The sequence below is a fragment of the Indicator indicator genome, chromosome 10, assembly GCF_027791375.1.
Source record: "Indicator indicator isolate 239-I01 chromosome 10, UM_Iind_1.1, whole genome shotgun sequence".
NCBI lineage: Eukaryota > Metazoa > Chordata > Aves > Piciformes > Indicatoridae > Indicator > Indicator indicator.
This window is the reverse complement of record NC_072019.1, coordinates 26050775-26069247: the sequence shown is the minus strand read 5'-3', so window position 1 is coordinate 26069247 and position 18473 is coordinate 26050775. Positions and strand designations below refer to the sequence as shown.

Here is an 18473-nt window from a genome sequence, read left to right as displayed (position 1 = left end):
TTTTTTTTTCCTCCTTCCTCTCATGGCCAGGCCCACACAGCGTGGTTTGGATAGCAGTGCTTTGCTAAGGAATAAAGAGTATCTTTTTAAATGTTAATTTTCATGCTGCTGACTTTAACTACCTTCACTGCTGTAGTGCTTAGTATAGCAGAAAACACACAGGCTGCTGTTTAGAGAGAGCTGCTTTATCACAGCCGAGCTTTCACACACGTGCTCTGCGTGGAGGAGACCCTCTTCTTTCCTGGGCTGCAGGAAGGCAGCAGCATCCTCCCTGTCCCTGCAGCCGTCTGCCTGACCCAGACCCACCACAGGAGCTGGGACACCCCACACCTTCCCGTAGGCATCCAGTACGTTCTGGGGCTGGCAAGCCTTTCCCCGCAGTTTGTTTTGGCTGTACCTGGTCGCTGGACGAGAGGCGTGAGGAAGTTGTGCTTCCTCTGTCACACCCACGCTCCGCGTCTGGAGCGGTGGCTCTTACTTTCGTTTCTAGCTTTGCTTCACAGTGAGGATAGTTTCAGCCCCTGCCTCCATTGCTGAAGCTGCTGCTAACAGAGTCTGGCACCCACTGCATCCAGCAGCCTCAGAACTGCAGGATCCCAAGCTTTCCAAAATGCCTTGGTCACAAAAGTGCCTCTTACCTGTGGAGTTAGTTTCAGGGGTAATTAGAAAGGCCATTTCTGGGTTTGCACAGGAGCAGCGAGCAACTACACCTATGCTCGTGTGCTTCTGGTTTCACTGGCTCACTAGAAGGCTTAGAAGTCACCCCACGTGCTCCATGCACACAACTAACATCTTGAAACTCAAAGCGTGGCATTTTCAGCCTAGGGTGCAGTCAGAATTCCCTTGTTTATCAGCACAAAGAATGATGTCATTTTGAGAAATAGCACAGCACAAAACAAATATGTTTGATTTGGCTCTAGCCAATGTGCATAAATCCTAAATATTTCTTCACATCCTGGGCAGTGCAATTTGTCTGGCTGCTTGAAGGACCTCCAAGGGAGGAGATCTTCCCAGCAGCTCTCTGCCCAGAGCAAGCCAAGGGGGGGAACAGCATTCCCCATGCCTCTTTCCCTGCTCCAGCCTGCTCCAGTCTCCCAGCCAAGCGGATGGGACTGTACACTTGGCAGTGGCTTGGCACCATGGCCACCCTTCTGCCAGCACCTTTTGCAGAGGGTATTCTCCAGTGTCCTGCAGATAGCTGCACGCAGTGAGTGTTTTCCTAACAAGGGTAGAGAGGGAGAAGCTGTTGCTTGGCCAACAGCTGGCTGTCAGTTCACAAACCCTCCAATACATCTCCAATGCTTCTGCTTCTGAGCCTTTTGTTGGCAGCCCAAACCTATCTAGAGATGGAAGAATGAAGTCTCTATTATGTGAAGGGGTCTCCTCAGTATCTGGAATGACAGACAACACTTAGAGAGTAGCTCACACCCTTTGCCTGCTAACAATGTCAGAGAACTGACAGCATGGTCTGCAACACCCACATCAGATGGGGTGGAGAAGGGTTTTACATCTGAGACTGTATGATCTGCTTTCTCTGTTTTACTAGGCTGTGCAAGATTCAGTGGTTGGGTAGCATTTTGAAATAAAATCTGCATCTATCAGAAGCAAGTTTCTGTTACCAAAACAGTCTAGACTTGTTCAATAGCTCACAGAAACTGTGATGATCAGCACTGATAGGTAAGACAGATAATGGTAACAGCTGACCTTTCGTTTAATTGATTCATTGCCTAAATTTGCATGGCGGAGACAACCGCCTTTTACTTGAGACTCCTTGTCATGTGCACCTCTGGGAACTTTACTGAGTAAACCTGGCACATAATTGCTACCAACAATATTTCACAGGATGAATTTTAGATAGTGGCAGCCATGGGCCAGTTAAAAATGTGGGAAAACACTTATTTCTGTCATCATATTATCAAAAGCAAGGATGGAAGGAAAAATGAGAATGGGCATGCACAAAGATGACCTCTTTGTAAAGTAAATATTGAGCACACTCAGGAAAAGAACAGAGACTAAACCTGAGGGACCACTATTTATAGATTCATAGAATGGCTTAGGTGGAAAAGGACGTTAAAGATCATCTAATTCCAAAACCACTGCCAAGGGCAGGGACACCTTCCACTAGATCAGATACCTCATGGCTTCATCCAACTTGGCCTTGAACACCTCCAGGGAGGGGTCATCCACAACCTCCCTGGGCAACCTGTTCCAGTGTCTCACCACCCTCACTGTAAAGAATTTCTTTATAATATCCAGTCTAAATCTCCTCTCTTCGAGCTTGAATCCATAACCTCTTGTCTTATCACAACAAGCCCTTACAGAAAATCCTTTAATGACTTTTTAGAAAGTGAAAAAAAGAGATTGGCCTGAGGACTCTTAATGTGGTGAGTCTGGATGGTAGCTGTTCATAAGCTGTGCTCCCCAGCATGAAAGTATCCCAGAGACTGGTCTCAAATCCAGACACGGGAGCACATAGACAACCCAGCAAGGGTTCATATTGAAAAGCACAGTCTTTAACCTTGCCTGCCAATTTAGGCAAATATTCAGCATTTACTTTGTTGCTCTGTTATGTCAAATAATTCTTTGACTATGAGCATGTGAATTCATACTGACTTCACTGGGAACGTGTTGCTACACTCTACACTAAACATATCCTACTGGGTAGCCACGGCATGTCAAGCTGCGGGCTTCTCAGACCTCACAAAGTAAACAAGGTCATGGCTGGTCAGAACATGTCTGGGGCATCTCCAAGGAAAATCCAGGGTGCTATCAAAAGCAGTGTAGCTAAATCAGATGCTGGCACTCTTCCCTCTGAGTCAGTTCTGAAGTGATATCCCGATATGCTTTGGGGACACTATTTTTGGTAGAGGTGCTGGCTTGTAGACAGGATATAAAACCAAGGTCTTGACCTCTCAGGATTATTAAAGAGCCCATGAAAAGGAGTGCAAACCCCTGTGTCTGGAACAGATAAAAGCTGAACCTTTTTATTTTGCCCACCAGCACCTGTTTGCTCATTTCAAATAAAGTTTGTGCCTTGTCCTGCTCTCTCCCTGTGGGCAGGTGCCCCACCCTTGGAGAACTTCACCAGGAAGATCTCAGACAGAGCTCATGGTTTGCAAAACATGCTGAATGCTAGGATTTCTGAGACACAATGTTTCAGTTTAGTTACAATAACATAGAATGGAAAATTAATAAGCATGAAACGTGATGCTGATGAGATCAATGCCAGACTCCCAGGGAGGCTGGGACTGGGGCTGGCTGTGAAGTCTCAAGTCCTGAACAGGGGCGCTTTCCTAGCAGCCCTGTCCTATGCACGCATGGAGCATGGCTGACAGAGTCCAGAGGCAGATCTGCTTGTAGGGCTCCTACAGCAAAGATAAGATTGTGGTGAAGTGGGATGCCTTGCAGAGGGGAAGGGTGAATCCTTTTGGGTTTCAAAAGCCTTAAGCCGTCACACTGAAATAAAGTGATATAACACGGGGACATTCAAAGGCTGGCGATAACTTGGTTTTGTCTGCCATGGCTGCAGGTACCAGCAAGTTAGTGTACCCAGTTAGATGTGAAAGTCCCTGTTTAAGCACTTCAGTAAGTGAACTGATTTCCAGATGTGCTGAGTACTCAGCAGCTCCTCTTGACTTCTAAGCCCTCTTAACTTTGTCCTTCTCTCAAAATTCCAACCAGTTGTCAGGGAAGAAAACTCAGGAGAAATATCTGCCTCAAACTTTTTCTCTCTCTCTCTCGCTCTGGCATATACGATACTGACATTCATGTATCTCCCACTTGCCATGCTTTCCTTGTAGCATCCTATTTTTGAATATAAAGCCAATTTACTGCTAGCGCAAGTGTTTCCAAAAGAGGAAAAAACCCCAGGAAAATCCTTACAGAAACTCTGTGTTCTGACTCAAAACCACAGATTCTCTGCTAGATTTGTGCCAGTTATATTCCAGCACCAGAAGTATTTAAGCTACTTGATCAGAGTCAGCACACAAACAAATATTCCTGCTACCTAGGAGGAGAACCATTTTTACCCTGTCTGTGCTAACCCTAAGGTTTTAAAGGGGCACATAGCTGAGTGGTTCAGCTGGAGCAGAGGTGATGGGTGGCAATGTGATGCTGCTGCACAGCTTAAAAGATCCCCAAAGGACCTAGGAGCTGTGGTTTACCAGTAGTCTCCCTGCAAGGGACTGTCTGTGCTCTCTCCTTGGACTATGTGGATTATGTCATAGCAAAATACAATCAATACACCTTTGATCAATGGACCAGGATGGTGACAGGTACTCTTAATTCACTGTTGTTAGTGAGTATTGACAAGCCTGTTATGGTCATGCTGCAGTGTGTCATTCATGCTGGGGGCATTAGCATTCTTTAAAGGTCAAAAAACAAATCCTCCCATAAGACAGAATTCCATGCAGCTAATGGAAAATGCAGGCCTGGCAAAGCCAAGATGTACACCTCTGCACAACTGAGATTGTCAGAGCTGAGGTTGGTGCAATGGTTGGCATTAATAATCAGTTCATCACTTTGCAGATGTACAAACCCACGGCATGGATAAACACAATGTGCAAAAGTGGCCTAAGAAAATTCCCAGGCTTACGTGTGTGCAGATCATGTCATTTCTAGGGGTCTGGTTAAAACACAGCACTGGGTAAACTGATCTTAGTAGCCATTTATCTGCATTCTGAGTCTGCCCTTTTTTAGCTGGGCATCAACTTGCAGACTCCCTTTTTTAAAATAAACTTTCATAAATTACATTATTTCATTTTCCCACATTAAAATGTGTGGCACATAAACATTGTACACTGGTAAGAATCAGGGAGAAGAGACTCTTTGTTTTCAAGATGCTGTTTCTGAATTGGGGAAGGGGCAGAATAAGAAACAAAGGAAAAAAAATAGGATTGCAGAAACCACATAATAACTGGTCAGAAAATGATACTTACTTTGTGAGACTCTTACTAGCTCAGTCACACTGAAAACACCTGATGTGACAAAACTGTCCTGGAAGCCCAAATGTCCTACAAAACAAACAGAATGAGAGAACTGCAATTAGCTTTAAGCATTTAATGACGGTATTCTCAAATACTTTACTTTCATTTAGACTTAAAATGTGACATCTAATTTCCCACTTAGCAATAATTATTGTTTATGTAGGTGGGTAACTAGTCATACAGCTACGTAGGCTGCTTTGTGGTTTCTATCTAGAGGTTAGGAAAGCTAACATGACACATCAGGAGGGAGATTTTTACATGTTAAGGCATCTCGACAGGAAATCTGAAACAAAAGAGAACTATTTTAATAAACGGTTACCTTGGATGACCCCTAATGACTTCACAATTGAAATGAAAATACTGTACCTAGGAAACAGACAGGACAGCTAAGTTCCATAATCGTTTTAAACATTATTCTCTACAGAAACATCTGATCAGGATTATCTACCCATTCATTCAAGCAAAACAAGATTTAAAGATGTACTCTTCATTTTGCTAAGGTTACACTAGGGAAATCTTAAAATAGGTGCTGGTTAGAAAAAAAAAATTAATGCCTTCCCCACCCCAAAACCTATCACAACAACAACAACAACAAAACCCCAACCAACCAAAAATAAACAACCAAAATATTCTAGCATTTAAAACTGACTTTCAAAAAGAAAACCAAATCTCTGCATAAGGAAAGTATAAGCTTGGAGCTGTGGCCTGTCTTTAGAACCAGGGCATCTGCTTCCATGCTCACCTCCCTTGTGTAAAGAATGCTTCCCCACTTGGTATCAAAATGTTATTGCACTTTACATAACAGTATTTTCCTTCTTCTCTGAAAACATGCCTACCACCAAATGTTCATTTAATTTTCATGGGTATGATCAATTACAAAAGAAGCTGTTCTTGGGCTGTAGCCCAGCATAAGTGCATGGAGCAGGACACAGCAGTTCATGCAGGATGTATCTGGACCTCAATTAAAGGTTTGCAGCTAGTCAGCCAGATTGACCTCTTGCTTCTGAAATCAGGGTCAAAGGAGAAATCTCAGGATAAAGAGATTATTAAAAGAACTGTAAAGTCCTACTTGCTCACAGGATAAGTGGCATACCTTTTTAGATTGTCCTACTTAGAGTCACTGATTCCAGCGCACGCACGCATATATTATTGAATGTTTTGCAGGGGCACCATCTGCTCTTCTGTTAATTGTCAGATTCAAAAAGATTTCCCTACGTTTGGGATATCCTGCTGTACGCCATGCTCATCCCAGCAATACCTGCACACCTTCCCCTAGTGACCAGAGCACCAGGACTAATACAGGATGGCTTTCTTTTGGGGTTATTTAACACACCACCCCCCCCCCCCCCCCCCCCCCAATATATCTCAGTTGCCATCAACATATCTCAATTGCCATTTCTTCACGCAGAATGGGAAGCAAAAGCAATGCATCTTGTGTGCTGCAGGGTTCCAGAGGGTGACATGTCAGAGAACGTGCCAGGGAAAAAGGGTTTGGGAGAGATCTGGAGGAAGGTCAGCCATTCATCTCCAGACAAGATCTCAGCTAATTGTGCTCCTGTACAGAAGAACTTCCCTGTTTCTGTGAGGATCCTACAGTGCCAGATGAACACAGTTGCTAAGCTAACAGACTCGAGACAAGTTTCTACATCAGGCATGTTTTTATACTTCAGCAATAATGATGAGTTTTCAAACTGTGTATATGTATATCTTTGGGCATCCTTGTGTATGTGTGTATACATATGTATTATGTACACAAACATATAAATATACACAAATCTGTCATGCTCCAGCTGTAGATAAATGTACTATAAAATATTGAAATTGATGCTGAAATTCAACACAAACAAATTCCTCAATCTGCAAACAAGGTTTTTATTTACATCAAGAGAATAAATTTTTCTCTACTTCAGATGAAAAAATGTTCTTACAAGCTTTTATTTTTCCTTATTTTCAAGTTAGAAGTAGCTCTCAGATGACTGTAAACAGTTTTGCCTGATCTGCTCTGTCTTTTACCATAACAAAGGTGATGATGACATCATTCTGCTTTGAAGAGATGGTCGCTGGCCATACACAACGTTTGTTCATTGACAATTTCCCAAGTATTTTTAATAGGAAGATCTACTTTTCATATGCTGCAGCAGACCTGCCTATTGAATTAAATGATCTGTGAATTAAAAATAATTCTCTTAGGTCTTCACTGAAACCACTCATGTGCCTAAAATTAAGCATATGCTTAAGTGCCTTGCTGGATCAAGGCCAGGAGGCTTACTACTCCACAGAGCCCTTGGTAGAGAAGCCAGTCTATGCTATATAACTTCTCATACTGTGCTCATCATGGCAGTATCTGAGCAACTTCCAGAAGCGCATTCAGCAATGCTAGGAACATATGTCACGTGTTGGTTTTTTTTCACAGTGCACCATACTGCCTCTGCTCTTGGTGTCCATTTTAACCTGCATTTCCCAGGCAGGTGCCTTTCACACCAAGAGTGAAGGTGAAATTAAAATATGGAAGTAAAAAGCAAATCACAGCTAGGGAAGGAGATCTGGCTGACTTTTTAAGGAGAAGTCCAGAGCCTTTTGTAATTATCCAATAAAACCATAACTATTGCATGGGTGCCCACATCACCTTAAGCCGGCAAACACAGAAATTAAAATGCTGTAGAATGGTTTTAAACACATTCTAGCTCTCAGGGTCCTGCAGGGCATGAGAAAAGTTGACTATGTTCATTCAACTGACTTCATTCTTATTTTTTTGGGTATGCTTGAAATGTCCATTTCCTGCTGCAGGAGCACTTCTTATGTGTGTCCATATAACAGTAATCATTAAACAACAACATGTCAATGACAATGATTAGATTTTCACCCTTCAATACTGAAAATAAACATTTCACAAATGAAAGGTGAATTTCACAATGCTCCAATTTGTTATTTATTTATAAACATTAGGAAATCAGGACCTGGTCTTGCCAATCATCAGCAATATCCTGATACCCACAGACGCCCTTGGCTTACAGATGTATCTTGAACTCATCTCGATGCATGGCTGGGCTGTGAATTGGCAGTTTAGCAGAACCCCGTGAAACTTTAAAGCTTTGCCTGGCTGATTTAGATTGCGAAGTCCAGGCCTAAGACTGTAGCTTTTGCTGAGCTGTGACAACAGTGCAACAAGAAAATGAGAGAAACAGATCAAAGAAGCTAGACATGTGAAAGAAGAATGACTGGGAATAGCAGGACTGAAAAATATGTGAAGCAACCCTTTTGTGCCTATTATCAGGGGTCAAAACTGCAAAAATATATCAGTTTGGCTGTTCCCCTTAATTCTGAATGAGAGCAAAAAAATAGGTAGAGTCAAGCAATTACATATGCAGATGTTAGAATTAACAAGCTCCTTTACTGAAAAGATGATTAAACATCTTGAAAGCTTGCAAGATTTCCTTTTCATAGGGCCCTTTACGGAAATACGTGCACTGTGATACTTCTGCTAAATATCCCAAAGATAGGATATGGAAATTGCAGACTATGATCAGGTTATCTCTGCAGCTTTGTGTGACAGTCACACTTCAGTAGTAAAGCAGGTGTTCAAAATGAGGATGAGAGAATTTTTACTCACTTGATAAAACAAACTAATGGAGCTCATTCACTGAAATTCTGGGTATCAATTAAGACACCTGGCTGACCAAGGCAGGCCCTGACTCAGCAAAGCAGTTAGAGCACGTGTTGAATTTTAATCACATGCCTGACTAAAGCACATGCTGATTTGCCCTGCCAAATAAAGATGGGCTGACAAAGTTAAGCAGGCATCATTCCTTCAGCTCCAGTCTAGATGCAGCTAGAAGTTAGCTTGTTACACAAGATCTCACTTCAGCTCACAAGGATGATTGTCTTCCCCCCAAGGGGGGAAAAAAATGCCAGGCTAATAAGACCAAATTGAATAAAGCAGATCAAGACACCAACTAACACATAATATGCCATTACCCACTCACAGGTTTGGTATAGCATATAAAGGCAATGCTGTGCTGCCATAACAAGTACCACATGAAAACCACCTTTCCATAACTTGATGACTGCTTTAATTGGGGAGAAATTTCATAATGTAATTTACATATTCTTCCTTTAGATTCCAGTAAATCAGCCAGAACAAAAGGCTTGAATTATTGGACCCATATTCTGATCTCACAGAAGTTTTAAACAAGTCTTTCTACTTTTCAAACAGAGTTTTACCTAATTTTCTCCTAATTTACACTGGCAAAGGAGAAATCAGGATTAGGACTTGTTGTCTAATGCTATTTGTTTTGAATTATTAAGCAAACATTCCTATTTCAATGGGTAAACATGTTCAAAGGCAACTAACCTTCATCCTAAAATGGAATTTACAGGGAGAGTATTGTCTGCTTTCCCAATTAATGCTGTAAAAAGGGTCTCAGATGCTGAGCTACCAATTGAGAGCTTCTGCTGTAGCTTGAGAAAATCATGACTGATGCAATTACTTTTACGTAGAAAGTCTACAGGTTAAAGTTCCTCAGGATATTGTTCCTTAATTGAATATCAGAAGATGTTTTCAAGGTGCTGAAGGTATTATTTTTGTTATTTAATTAGCAGGCTTCCTTGTGTAATCCAACAGAATTAGTTTTAAAATAAAATAGTTAGATTGCACCATAAGTATACAAGGTATTTTCCAAACAGAGATGCAGCTGGTTTCCTGAAATCCAAGCTTAAATAAAACCAGGGAAGAGTTACTCCTTTGAAGATGAAAAAAGTCCAAAACCAGTTATTTCTCCTCCACTACAGTCCAAGAGACAATCTATTAAGCTTTGGAGAACAGCTTTTTGGGAGACTTTGATTCCTTTTCAGTGTTTTAAAATTACACAAGTGCCTCCAACTAGCACTGAAGCCATTTCTAAAGCCTTTTTCATGTCCAGCATCTCACTATACATAGCCATCTTAAAACCTTAAAATAGTAATAATCAATCAGGGTCTCAAGCCTATTATCTTGACCAAATGCCTGATTAAACGAAAAGCCCTCTCTGCTCAAAGTGCAACTCGATTCCTTTTGGGTTTATCCTCTGTCTAGATAATCCCATGTTTCACAAACAACATGGAGCAATAATATTGATTAGAAAATTAATGTCTATATCACACAGCACACACAGGCCTTGAAAGAGGGGATGTTATTAGAGGGAACCCGGATCACGCCGAGGACTCCCAAAAGATTACCAGTTCCATGGCTGCCCTGGCGGAGCAGGATAGGAGTGACAGAGTTCTAATCTGCATTCCCCAGCAGAAAGAAAAGAACAGACTAAGCATGCTTCAGTCAAGACCTTCATAACATTTACACTCTGCTTAATTGGGAGGCAAGTTTATTAAGCCTGGGCTGACCCAGCTGCGGCAGCCCTACGACTGCATTGCTTTCCAGAAACCATTCCTCTGCCCAGACACAGGGTCCTGCAGGCAGCCCGGCACAGCAAGGGTGTACCATGTGCATGCATAGGGAGGAAGGTGCTCCTCCCCTGTGGGAAGTGTACACCTCTGGGGCATGAGAGGGTGGCAAAGGAAAGCACCCTGGGCTGAGACCAGCCACTGCCCAAGCTCTTGTACCAGCTTGCCTTGCCTGGGGCAACAAAAGTTAACTATCATCATGAGATACTTGGTCACTATCCCATGCTAGACCCATGGGGTCATATCATGCACATTACCTTCACATCTAATACAAATGTGGAGATCAAAGAGACCATTTTATCCCAGCTGCAATATCCTGTCCAAGTGAACATCTCACCCACTCAGATGGAAGACAGCTCTATGGAGCTGTACATGGGCCTGAATATTGCATGGAGCTGTAATGAAACCTGCATTTACCAGCAGATCCCAAATACCCATTCCCAGAGGTGGCCCAACAGCCCATTTAAATTGCTTTGTCCAAAATACATTTCTCAAAGTTTTTAAATGACAAACATTTAAGTAGTAAATTAGACAACATTTTTTAAATTCATGGACTTTTTGTAGAAGAGCTAAGCAAGATATCACACATGAAAGGCGACAGAGAAATCTCTGTTGTTCCCTGAGAAATGTTCCCACTTCTATTTGGGCTTGTTATTTCCAATTTAATTTTAATGCCAAATCAATAGCTCACCTTGGACAAATTACACATTTTCTTAAGCATTAACTGCTGGGCTGTTATTCTCTCTGTCTTGCCTACCTTTGGCTGAGGTTTTAAGAAGCACCAGAACTTTCTTTGTGGCCCATAGCAGGATGGATTAGACCGTCCAGGGCATGTCGTGTTAGTACAATAGAAGAACACTTTTAAGACTTTAAAGTCATGTAATACAATTCTAGGCTGGATCTTTCTTGTTAAAAAAAGTAGAATGGGAGTGATTGAAAGAGAAAAGGGGCAATATTTGACAACAGAAATCAGCATAACCTCCTAACAGTGGCAGTCATGGATGACTGCCCTTTGACCCAGGGAGATTATGTAGGATTTCAATGACAACAGCTGGAAGTGAGCATGCGAGAATAGAGAACACAGATCTGAGGCCTCCTACAAAAGACTGCACAATCCCTACCCAGATCTGAGCGTTGATTAGAAATTGTTTCCTGGTCCTGGTTTAATAGAGTGTGATAATGAAAGTTTTGTTAACCCTTCACAATATGCAAAACCACCAGTAAACGATTTGCCTTTTTGGGTTTTATCTAAAAAGTCTGTAGCTAGCAGAACGTAAAACTGTGAAATGCTGCTGGTTTTCATGGGCAGCACCTCTGATACCAGAGCTCAAGTTCAGCTCCACTTCCCTATGATTCAGATACTCTTGGTGGCCATCTAGGATCAGCTTCTGAAGGTTCTGGGAGGTGGCTGGGAAAAAAGACTCACGTCTTCATGAGGGAATCCACTCAACCTGCCATGACAGGCTTTCTCCAGGAGTGAATCAGAACAGAAATACAGATGGAACATCTCACTGCATGTTGCCTTTCATAGCCACATCATTAAAAAATCTCTAATAACAACGCCTAATTATTATCTCAGCTTATATAGGAACGATGGTTTGAAACTGGAGCCGAGTAGTTCTTTACTATGAGGGTGGTAAAATACTGGAACACATTGCCCAGGGATGTGGTGGAGGCCCCATCCCTGGAGACAGTGAAGATCAACCTTGATGTGGCCCTGAGCAGACTGATCTAGTTGGAGGTGCCCCTGCACTCTTGTGGACAAGATGACCTTTGAGGGTCCCTTCCAACCCGATGCAATCTGTGAATCTGTGAATGTGTCATATGGAGCTCCAGGGTCTGGATTGTAAATTAGAAAATGTGGAACAGAGCAAATGTGACACCAGGCTGGATGTATCACCAGCAGCCTGATCCTGCATGGATTCACAGCAGCTTCAGCTCTTGGGAGATTCATCGCATTTTGCATTTAAGTGCAGAGATAGTGGAATTAATGGCAACTTATTACCGTTAATGACCCAATCATAGATTGGAATAAATCATGTCAGGTCCTGTCCAAGTGGAGAGCACTCGGATAGTTCCTTTCTCTTGAAGACAAAGGTGTTCTTGAAACATCCAAAGCCCTTTGAGATCATGTTAAAGACATGTGGAATGGAAAACAGTGCACGATTTAAGGTTTTTGGTGTGTTTTTTCATTTCTGATGACTCCTAACGTCATAGGGTACTTTTTGGTACTCATGTGGGTGAGAAATCAGTTAAACCGATGGTTTGACTTGATGATCTTAGAGGTCTTTTCCAGCCTTAATGATTCTATGAAATACCATTTTTGATACAATGATTAAAATTTAGAATCTCCCTCTCTACCACTTACCAAATTTTGCAAATAAACTGCATTAATATCAATAGGGGCCTATAGCTTGAAAAAAACAACAGATGTCTTAAATTAGCATATTCCTTTCCAGGTCCGCAATCGAAAAAGCAAATATTAGAGAAAAGTAGAAGAAAAAATCATTACAAATGGTCATACTCATTTGGCAGCTTATAAAATAATGTGCCTCCTCAAAAGCCTTGCAAAGTAAATGAAATGAAATCTACCCTGGGATAATAATTCTGGAATATTTATAAACAAGAAAAAGAGTAATAAAGAGAAAAGTCTGCCTCCCTGAAAATAATAATATGAAAGAGTTATTTATCTTCATATTTTCATATCAACCTTGATTACAGGAGCAATGACATCTGAGATCTCTGAGGTCTGTGTGATATTGCCAGTTCGGCTTCACAGTTGGAAGCTTGACTCAGTGTCCAAGTGAGCTCAGAGGAACCACCCGGGGTCCCTGAGCCTCCCGGGGATGCTGACAACATGTGCTGCTGCAGGGTGCTTCCCAGGCTGCCAGCAACAGGCACCCACCCTCCCACCCTTGCAGGAAAATGATAAATACACTACCCATGAAGGGGAGATGGGAGAATGTGGGTACTGCTCTCCCTGTTCCTTTCCCCCTGCAAGGCCTTCTTAAAATAAAAGCCCCTGAAGTGACAAGCTAGGCATGGCACTAACCTCAGGACCCCTTGGAAAGCTGTAAAGCCTCCTAAAGAGAATAATGTAAGGATCATTTCTTTTCAGCTGGTCATTTTTTGATGTCAGCATCATGTTTCTGATGCAGCCTGAAAACATCACTTCCTACTACTCATTTGTCTGAGGCTGATTGTACATATTTCAACTGTCCTTGCTCCTCTTACTCCTCATCAAGTATCAACTGGAATCTTGCCCCCTGAATTTTGTTCACTGGCTTCTAGGAAGCTGCTGGCAGAAGTAAGGGCTTGTAGGAGCTGATGATGGGGTTGGATGCTTTAAGTGTAACACGTAGTCACATTCTGGTCTTTACACCAATGGAGCATGCCTTGTTACATGCAGAGTCTACTTGGGTTTACACTACTTCAGATTAGAATTTAGCTACACTATTAATGCCCTAAATATTATTGTTGATGCAGTGTGAAGAACATCAGTGTGAAAATAAATGTAAGGATATTTAAAAACTGGTCTGGAGCACTTAGGTATTCAGACTAATCACGGACTGAAATAAGCACATTTGTTTCAAATCCTGTTTATAGCACTGCAGCCCCTCCCTCCTTTAAATCTTCCTCTTAACCATAGTGATGTTTATTGAATACCTGTCATTTCTCCAGCAGCATGTGCCAACAGCAGCTCTCCAGTGCCAGGCTGCATGAAAACCCTTCTGTCTCCTATTCTCCAAGGGGCTCCCTTAGATCAACTACTCACCATACCCAATACACTGAAACCCATAAATTTGCAGATACTGCAGTCAAAATTCTTAACAGGAAAGTGCACCCATTTTGCCCAGTGTAGCATACTGAAATATCACATGGTGAGAAGCATTTCTCACCATGTGTAAACTGTCAATTTGATTTGAAATTAAAATTTTTGATTAACATGAGCATTTCTGAGCCTCCCGCTGGCAGCAGCCCTATTGCTGAAAAGTGACATGATTTGTGACACACATGCTGTACAGAAGCCCCATGCCAGCAACTGTTAAACCCATTTTCATTCTGCTTTAATACGGTATGACACTCAGGAAAATAATTTTAATATTTAGGAGAAACAGGGTGAGGGCTTAAGAATTGAAGTCCTTCATGGGTGTAAAGCAGGATTAGAGAAGCAGGAAAAAGCAGCACGGAGGTCTCCCCATCTCACAAGTCCTGTCTCTTTTCAGCAATAAGGGGCCATCTGCAGGAGGCTAAGAAAGGTCCATGGTGAAGCACAAAGCCTTCTTTTAAATCCAGTTGATATTTCAAACACAGCATGAGGTACTTTCCACCTATGAACGCCGGGATGCTTATGCATTTCGGTAATTAAACCCTTTGGATTTTCTGCTTTCCGCAGTTATTTTTCTGGTTTTATCATTTCCCTGGAGATATCAGTGGTCATTGGAGATACTGACACTTAAGAAGTTACTGACACACGGAAGAGTAAACTTTTGTGACTATGAAAGACTTTTAAGCCCAGGAATCTACCTCTTCATCATGGTGGTGGGAATTTTTTTAGTTAATTTTCTTAGTTTAAAAAGCTACCAAGTGAACAGAAGAAACAGGACACTTTTTGTGGCCACAGATTTTAAGGCTGTGACATATGCAGGCAGAAGACAAAAAGTTCAGTGGGGATTTTTATAAACGTAAGCCTGTGTCACTGTTGCAAGCTGCTGACTCAACTGTGTCACCTGCACATTTCTCAGAGTGGATCTTTTTTTTTTTTTTTAATTATTTTTCTTTTTCCAGTAACATCATGTTCTGAGGAAGTTTATCTTGAAGCAAGTATCATAAACAGTCATTCTGAGCAGCAGAATAACTTTGATAAGTGTCGACACGCATCTGATTTTGTTTATGCTCCTAACACTATTCATCATATTTAAACACTCAGCTCTGCTGGACTCTCTGTTCCTAGCAAACATGGAGTGATTTCTAATTGCCACAATCCAGCAAGTTAAAAAAAAAAAAAAGTGGTATTTTAAAAACAATTTTTAGCTGGTGAAATGAAATACCAAGGTGATTCAGATGCCCTGGAAAAAAAATCAGTCCTGAACATAAAGCTGTGGGATCATTTATGTTAATAACAGAGCTTGAGAATGCAATCTGCATGAAAACCATGCTCCTCAATAGAGCTGTGATATACAGTCATTAGAAGTATGCAGGTTCTTGAAAATAAGTCTGAAGTTTAAGTAAGCGTTGTGTGTAAATATCAACTTTTATTTAGTGTATCACCGATAAATTATACAACTAGACTATAATTACTTTAGAATCTATAAAACCCTCCCTCAGCCGGTGGTAGCTAAGTGCACCCTCCAAGGTTACTCTGCAGACATGCTCGGGGCTGAACTGAGGGAACCTGAAACCCTGTGGATGCAGAATTAGGGGGCTATAAAAGTTGGTGTTGGGTTTGATTTAGTTTTTTAAATGTACACATTAGTTTCTAGTTACAAAGAATAATTCACATATTCTGAATACGTGGCAGAACTCTCTAGAGAAATCCAGGGTCCAGGAGGAGCTGGTGGGGCCAGGGTCAAGTGAGGGCAGGCAGCTTTCCCACCCTGCTTTGCTGGGTGATATGGACACAAACCCTGGCAACTTCATCAGCTGTTTCCTCTCATCCTCCCTTCCTGGCACTCCTTTCTCTTTACACCAAGGCACTTTTAAAAGACTGTCGCTGGACACCACGATAATGGAGGCTGTAGAAATATCTGTTGGAGATTAGATAGTACAAATGTGACACAAAAATAAGGATGCTGGGCACGGAAGCTAAGTCACAAGGATCAGCCAGCTCCACCTTTCTCCACACTTTCCCTTCAGAGTTGCTTCATCCACACTTTCCTCTCCTTTCAGAGTTGCTTCATCTACTGCCTCTGCTGACATCACCCATGAGGAAACTTCAATTCACAATAGACCTCAAGGAAACCATGTTACTCTATTTACCTATTGCCCTCTCCATTGCATTGCTTGGAGTTTTCTCTCCAGAAGGCTGTTACTCCCCTATTCTTTGTAGAGAAAAATAATTTCTTAGTTTAAACAACTTTTTGTTCCAAGTAGGCTGCCTTCTACTACTGTTAGTTATCCTTGGCCTTCCTCACCTTGGGCAGCAGGGGACCAAGATAAGTCTCTGACACTTTGATACACTGGTGGCAGACAAGGCAGAAAGGGATGGGTCTGGAAGCACAGTAATACTTGTCTGGGGATGTGTCAAGCTTTCACAAGAGCTTGAGCACAAAACTTGATGCTTCTGGATGTAGATTAGGCCACTGTAGGCAAACATCATGTACTCAACAAGTCTGGGCTTGTGCAGAAAGTAGTGACACCCAGTGCAGCATCATCCTTTCCACAGAGGCACTGCATACTGAGGTCTGGGAACTGGAGGGGTTGTCCACATTGCCTGCTAGCAGAGAATAAAGAGCCTCCACCAAGTACAGAATCATTGGGTGGCAACCAAGGTCTGCAACAACTTCACCTGAGTTATACAGGACACTTCCAGAGAAGAGCAAAAGAATGACTAGCAAAGGCACTGATGAGTTTCCACAAGGAATGTCTCAGCCCCTCATCTGCCTCTGACTGATTCCACTGGGAGACTGAACGTACTGCAATGTACTGCACTCCCCTAAAACCAACACAACCTCCCCCAGTGTGACCCAGGCTCTCCTGGCTCATGGCCCAGCCTCTGTCAGGTCTATGTCTCCTCCAAGTATTGAGAAGGAAACCCCACAGACTTAATGACTGACTTCCCAAGGACTGATGCACTTGGGGATAGGCAGGCAACTGCACTTACAGACAGCGGTGGAGAACCCACAGTTGTGGGTCAATTCCCCCAGCCAAGTCCCAAACTAGCAGCAGAAGTCCAGTGGGAAGAGATTGCTGGATGTGGAGAGCAACAGCAGATCTCTGTATGATGACTGAGATTGTTTTATTCTAAGGTTGTGTTTTGTAGGGCAGAATGCCCTGTCTACATTCCTTTACAGACTAAGAATGGACATTTATTAACAAGCACTTGGGCGGACAGCCCAAAACTCTAGACTCCTGGCCTGGGACTGTACAACAGAGAGAGCCAGTGACCCCCATTCGTGTTTACTGTACTTCTACAGACACATGTTGGTGTGATAGGGGCGTTCACTTTTTCAGGTTCAGGCCAAGGTCAGGCCAGAACACAGACTGAATTTATTTTCTCTGTGTAATCTGCTCAGACTGTAGCACAAAGAGGGCCTCCGAGTTCACTAATTGTGAGTGTATTGTGAGGGATTCAAGATGAACAAAGTAAACAGAAGGGGCTGAGAGGGACTTCCTTAGTCCTTATCTAATTTCATGTGGTTATCCCATGTGTGGCAGATGTGGTGGTTCCAAGGCAGGTGCCTCAAAGAACTGAGATGAGAGTAGTGGGATGTCTTGCTAGAGGAGGCTGCCTCCATCAGCTTTGTTTTGGTACAGAGGTGAGGATGTGGGATGAAACTCTTGCTAGAGGCTGGGTTGATCAGCTGAGTTCACACAGCTCTCTTCCCACGGGAGAAGTTTTCCCTCTCTAGAACCTCTTACTTCCCACTGCCCCAGTAAGTCTTGTGTAGCACAGTGTGATACATAGGGATGCAGAAATGTGGCTGTGAGGTGGAGTACTTGATGTCAAATGTCCCATCTGCCTGTATTTGGGACAATTTGAAGGTACCACAGGGTCTAGGACTTCAAATATGGACCACTCTCAGAAGCTGGGCTCGTCTCATCAGTGACAGCCATCAGGTAACTCCTAACAGTACTCTGCATGTGAAGCATGAGACTTTGTACTGTGACTGACTCTACATGAAAGACAGACCCTTTGCTGATTGGTGGCAGTTTAGCATGCAGAATGAATGAAAATGGAAAAGAAATTCTGCTTACAGGGACCTTTAAACTAAAGCAACTCAGGTAAAAAGGAAACCCATCCATTATGCTTTATAATGCATAAACATCCATTTCTTCTCCGTTCCTCCTTTGCTTGCATTACTGAAATACAGAAATAAAGGAAAAAATAAT

The 18473-nt window shown here is 42.4% G+C and overlaps 1 protein-coding gene across 5 annotated transcripts in view; it reads right to left on the bottom strand.

Annotated features, from left to right (window-relative positions):
• NFIA (nuclear factor I A) overlaps positions 1–18473 on the bottom strand; it is a 246013-nt gene that overhangs the window by 80348 nt on the left and 147192 nt on the right. For all 5 annotated transcript variants that reach the window (XM_054384297.1, XM_054384299.1, XM_054384295.1 and 2 more), the window contains exon 4: positions 4938–5012. In XM_054384297.1, coding sequence (XP_054240272.1) covers positions 4938–5012 — 75 coding nt within the window. The remainder of the gene's footprint in view (positions 1–4937; positions 5013–18473) is intronic.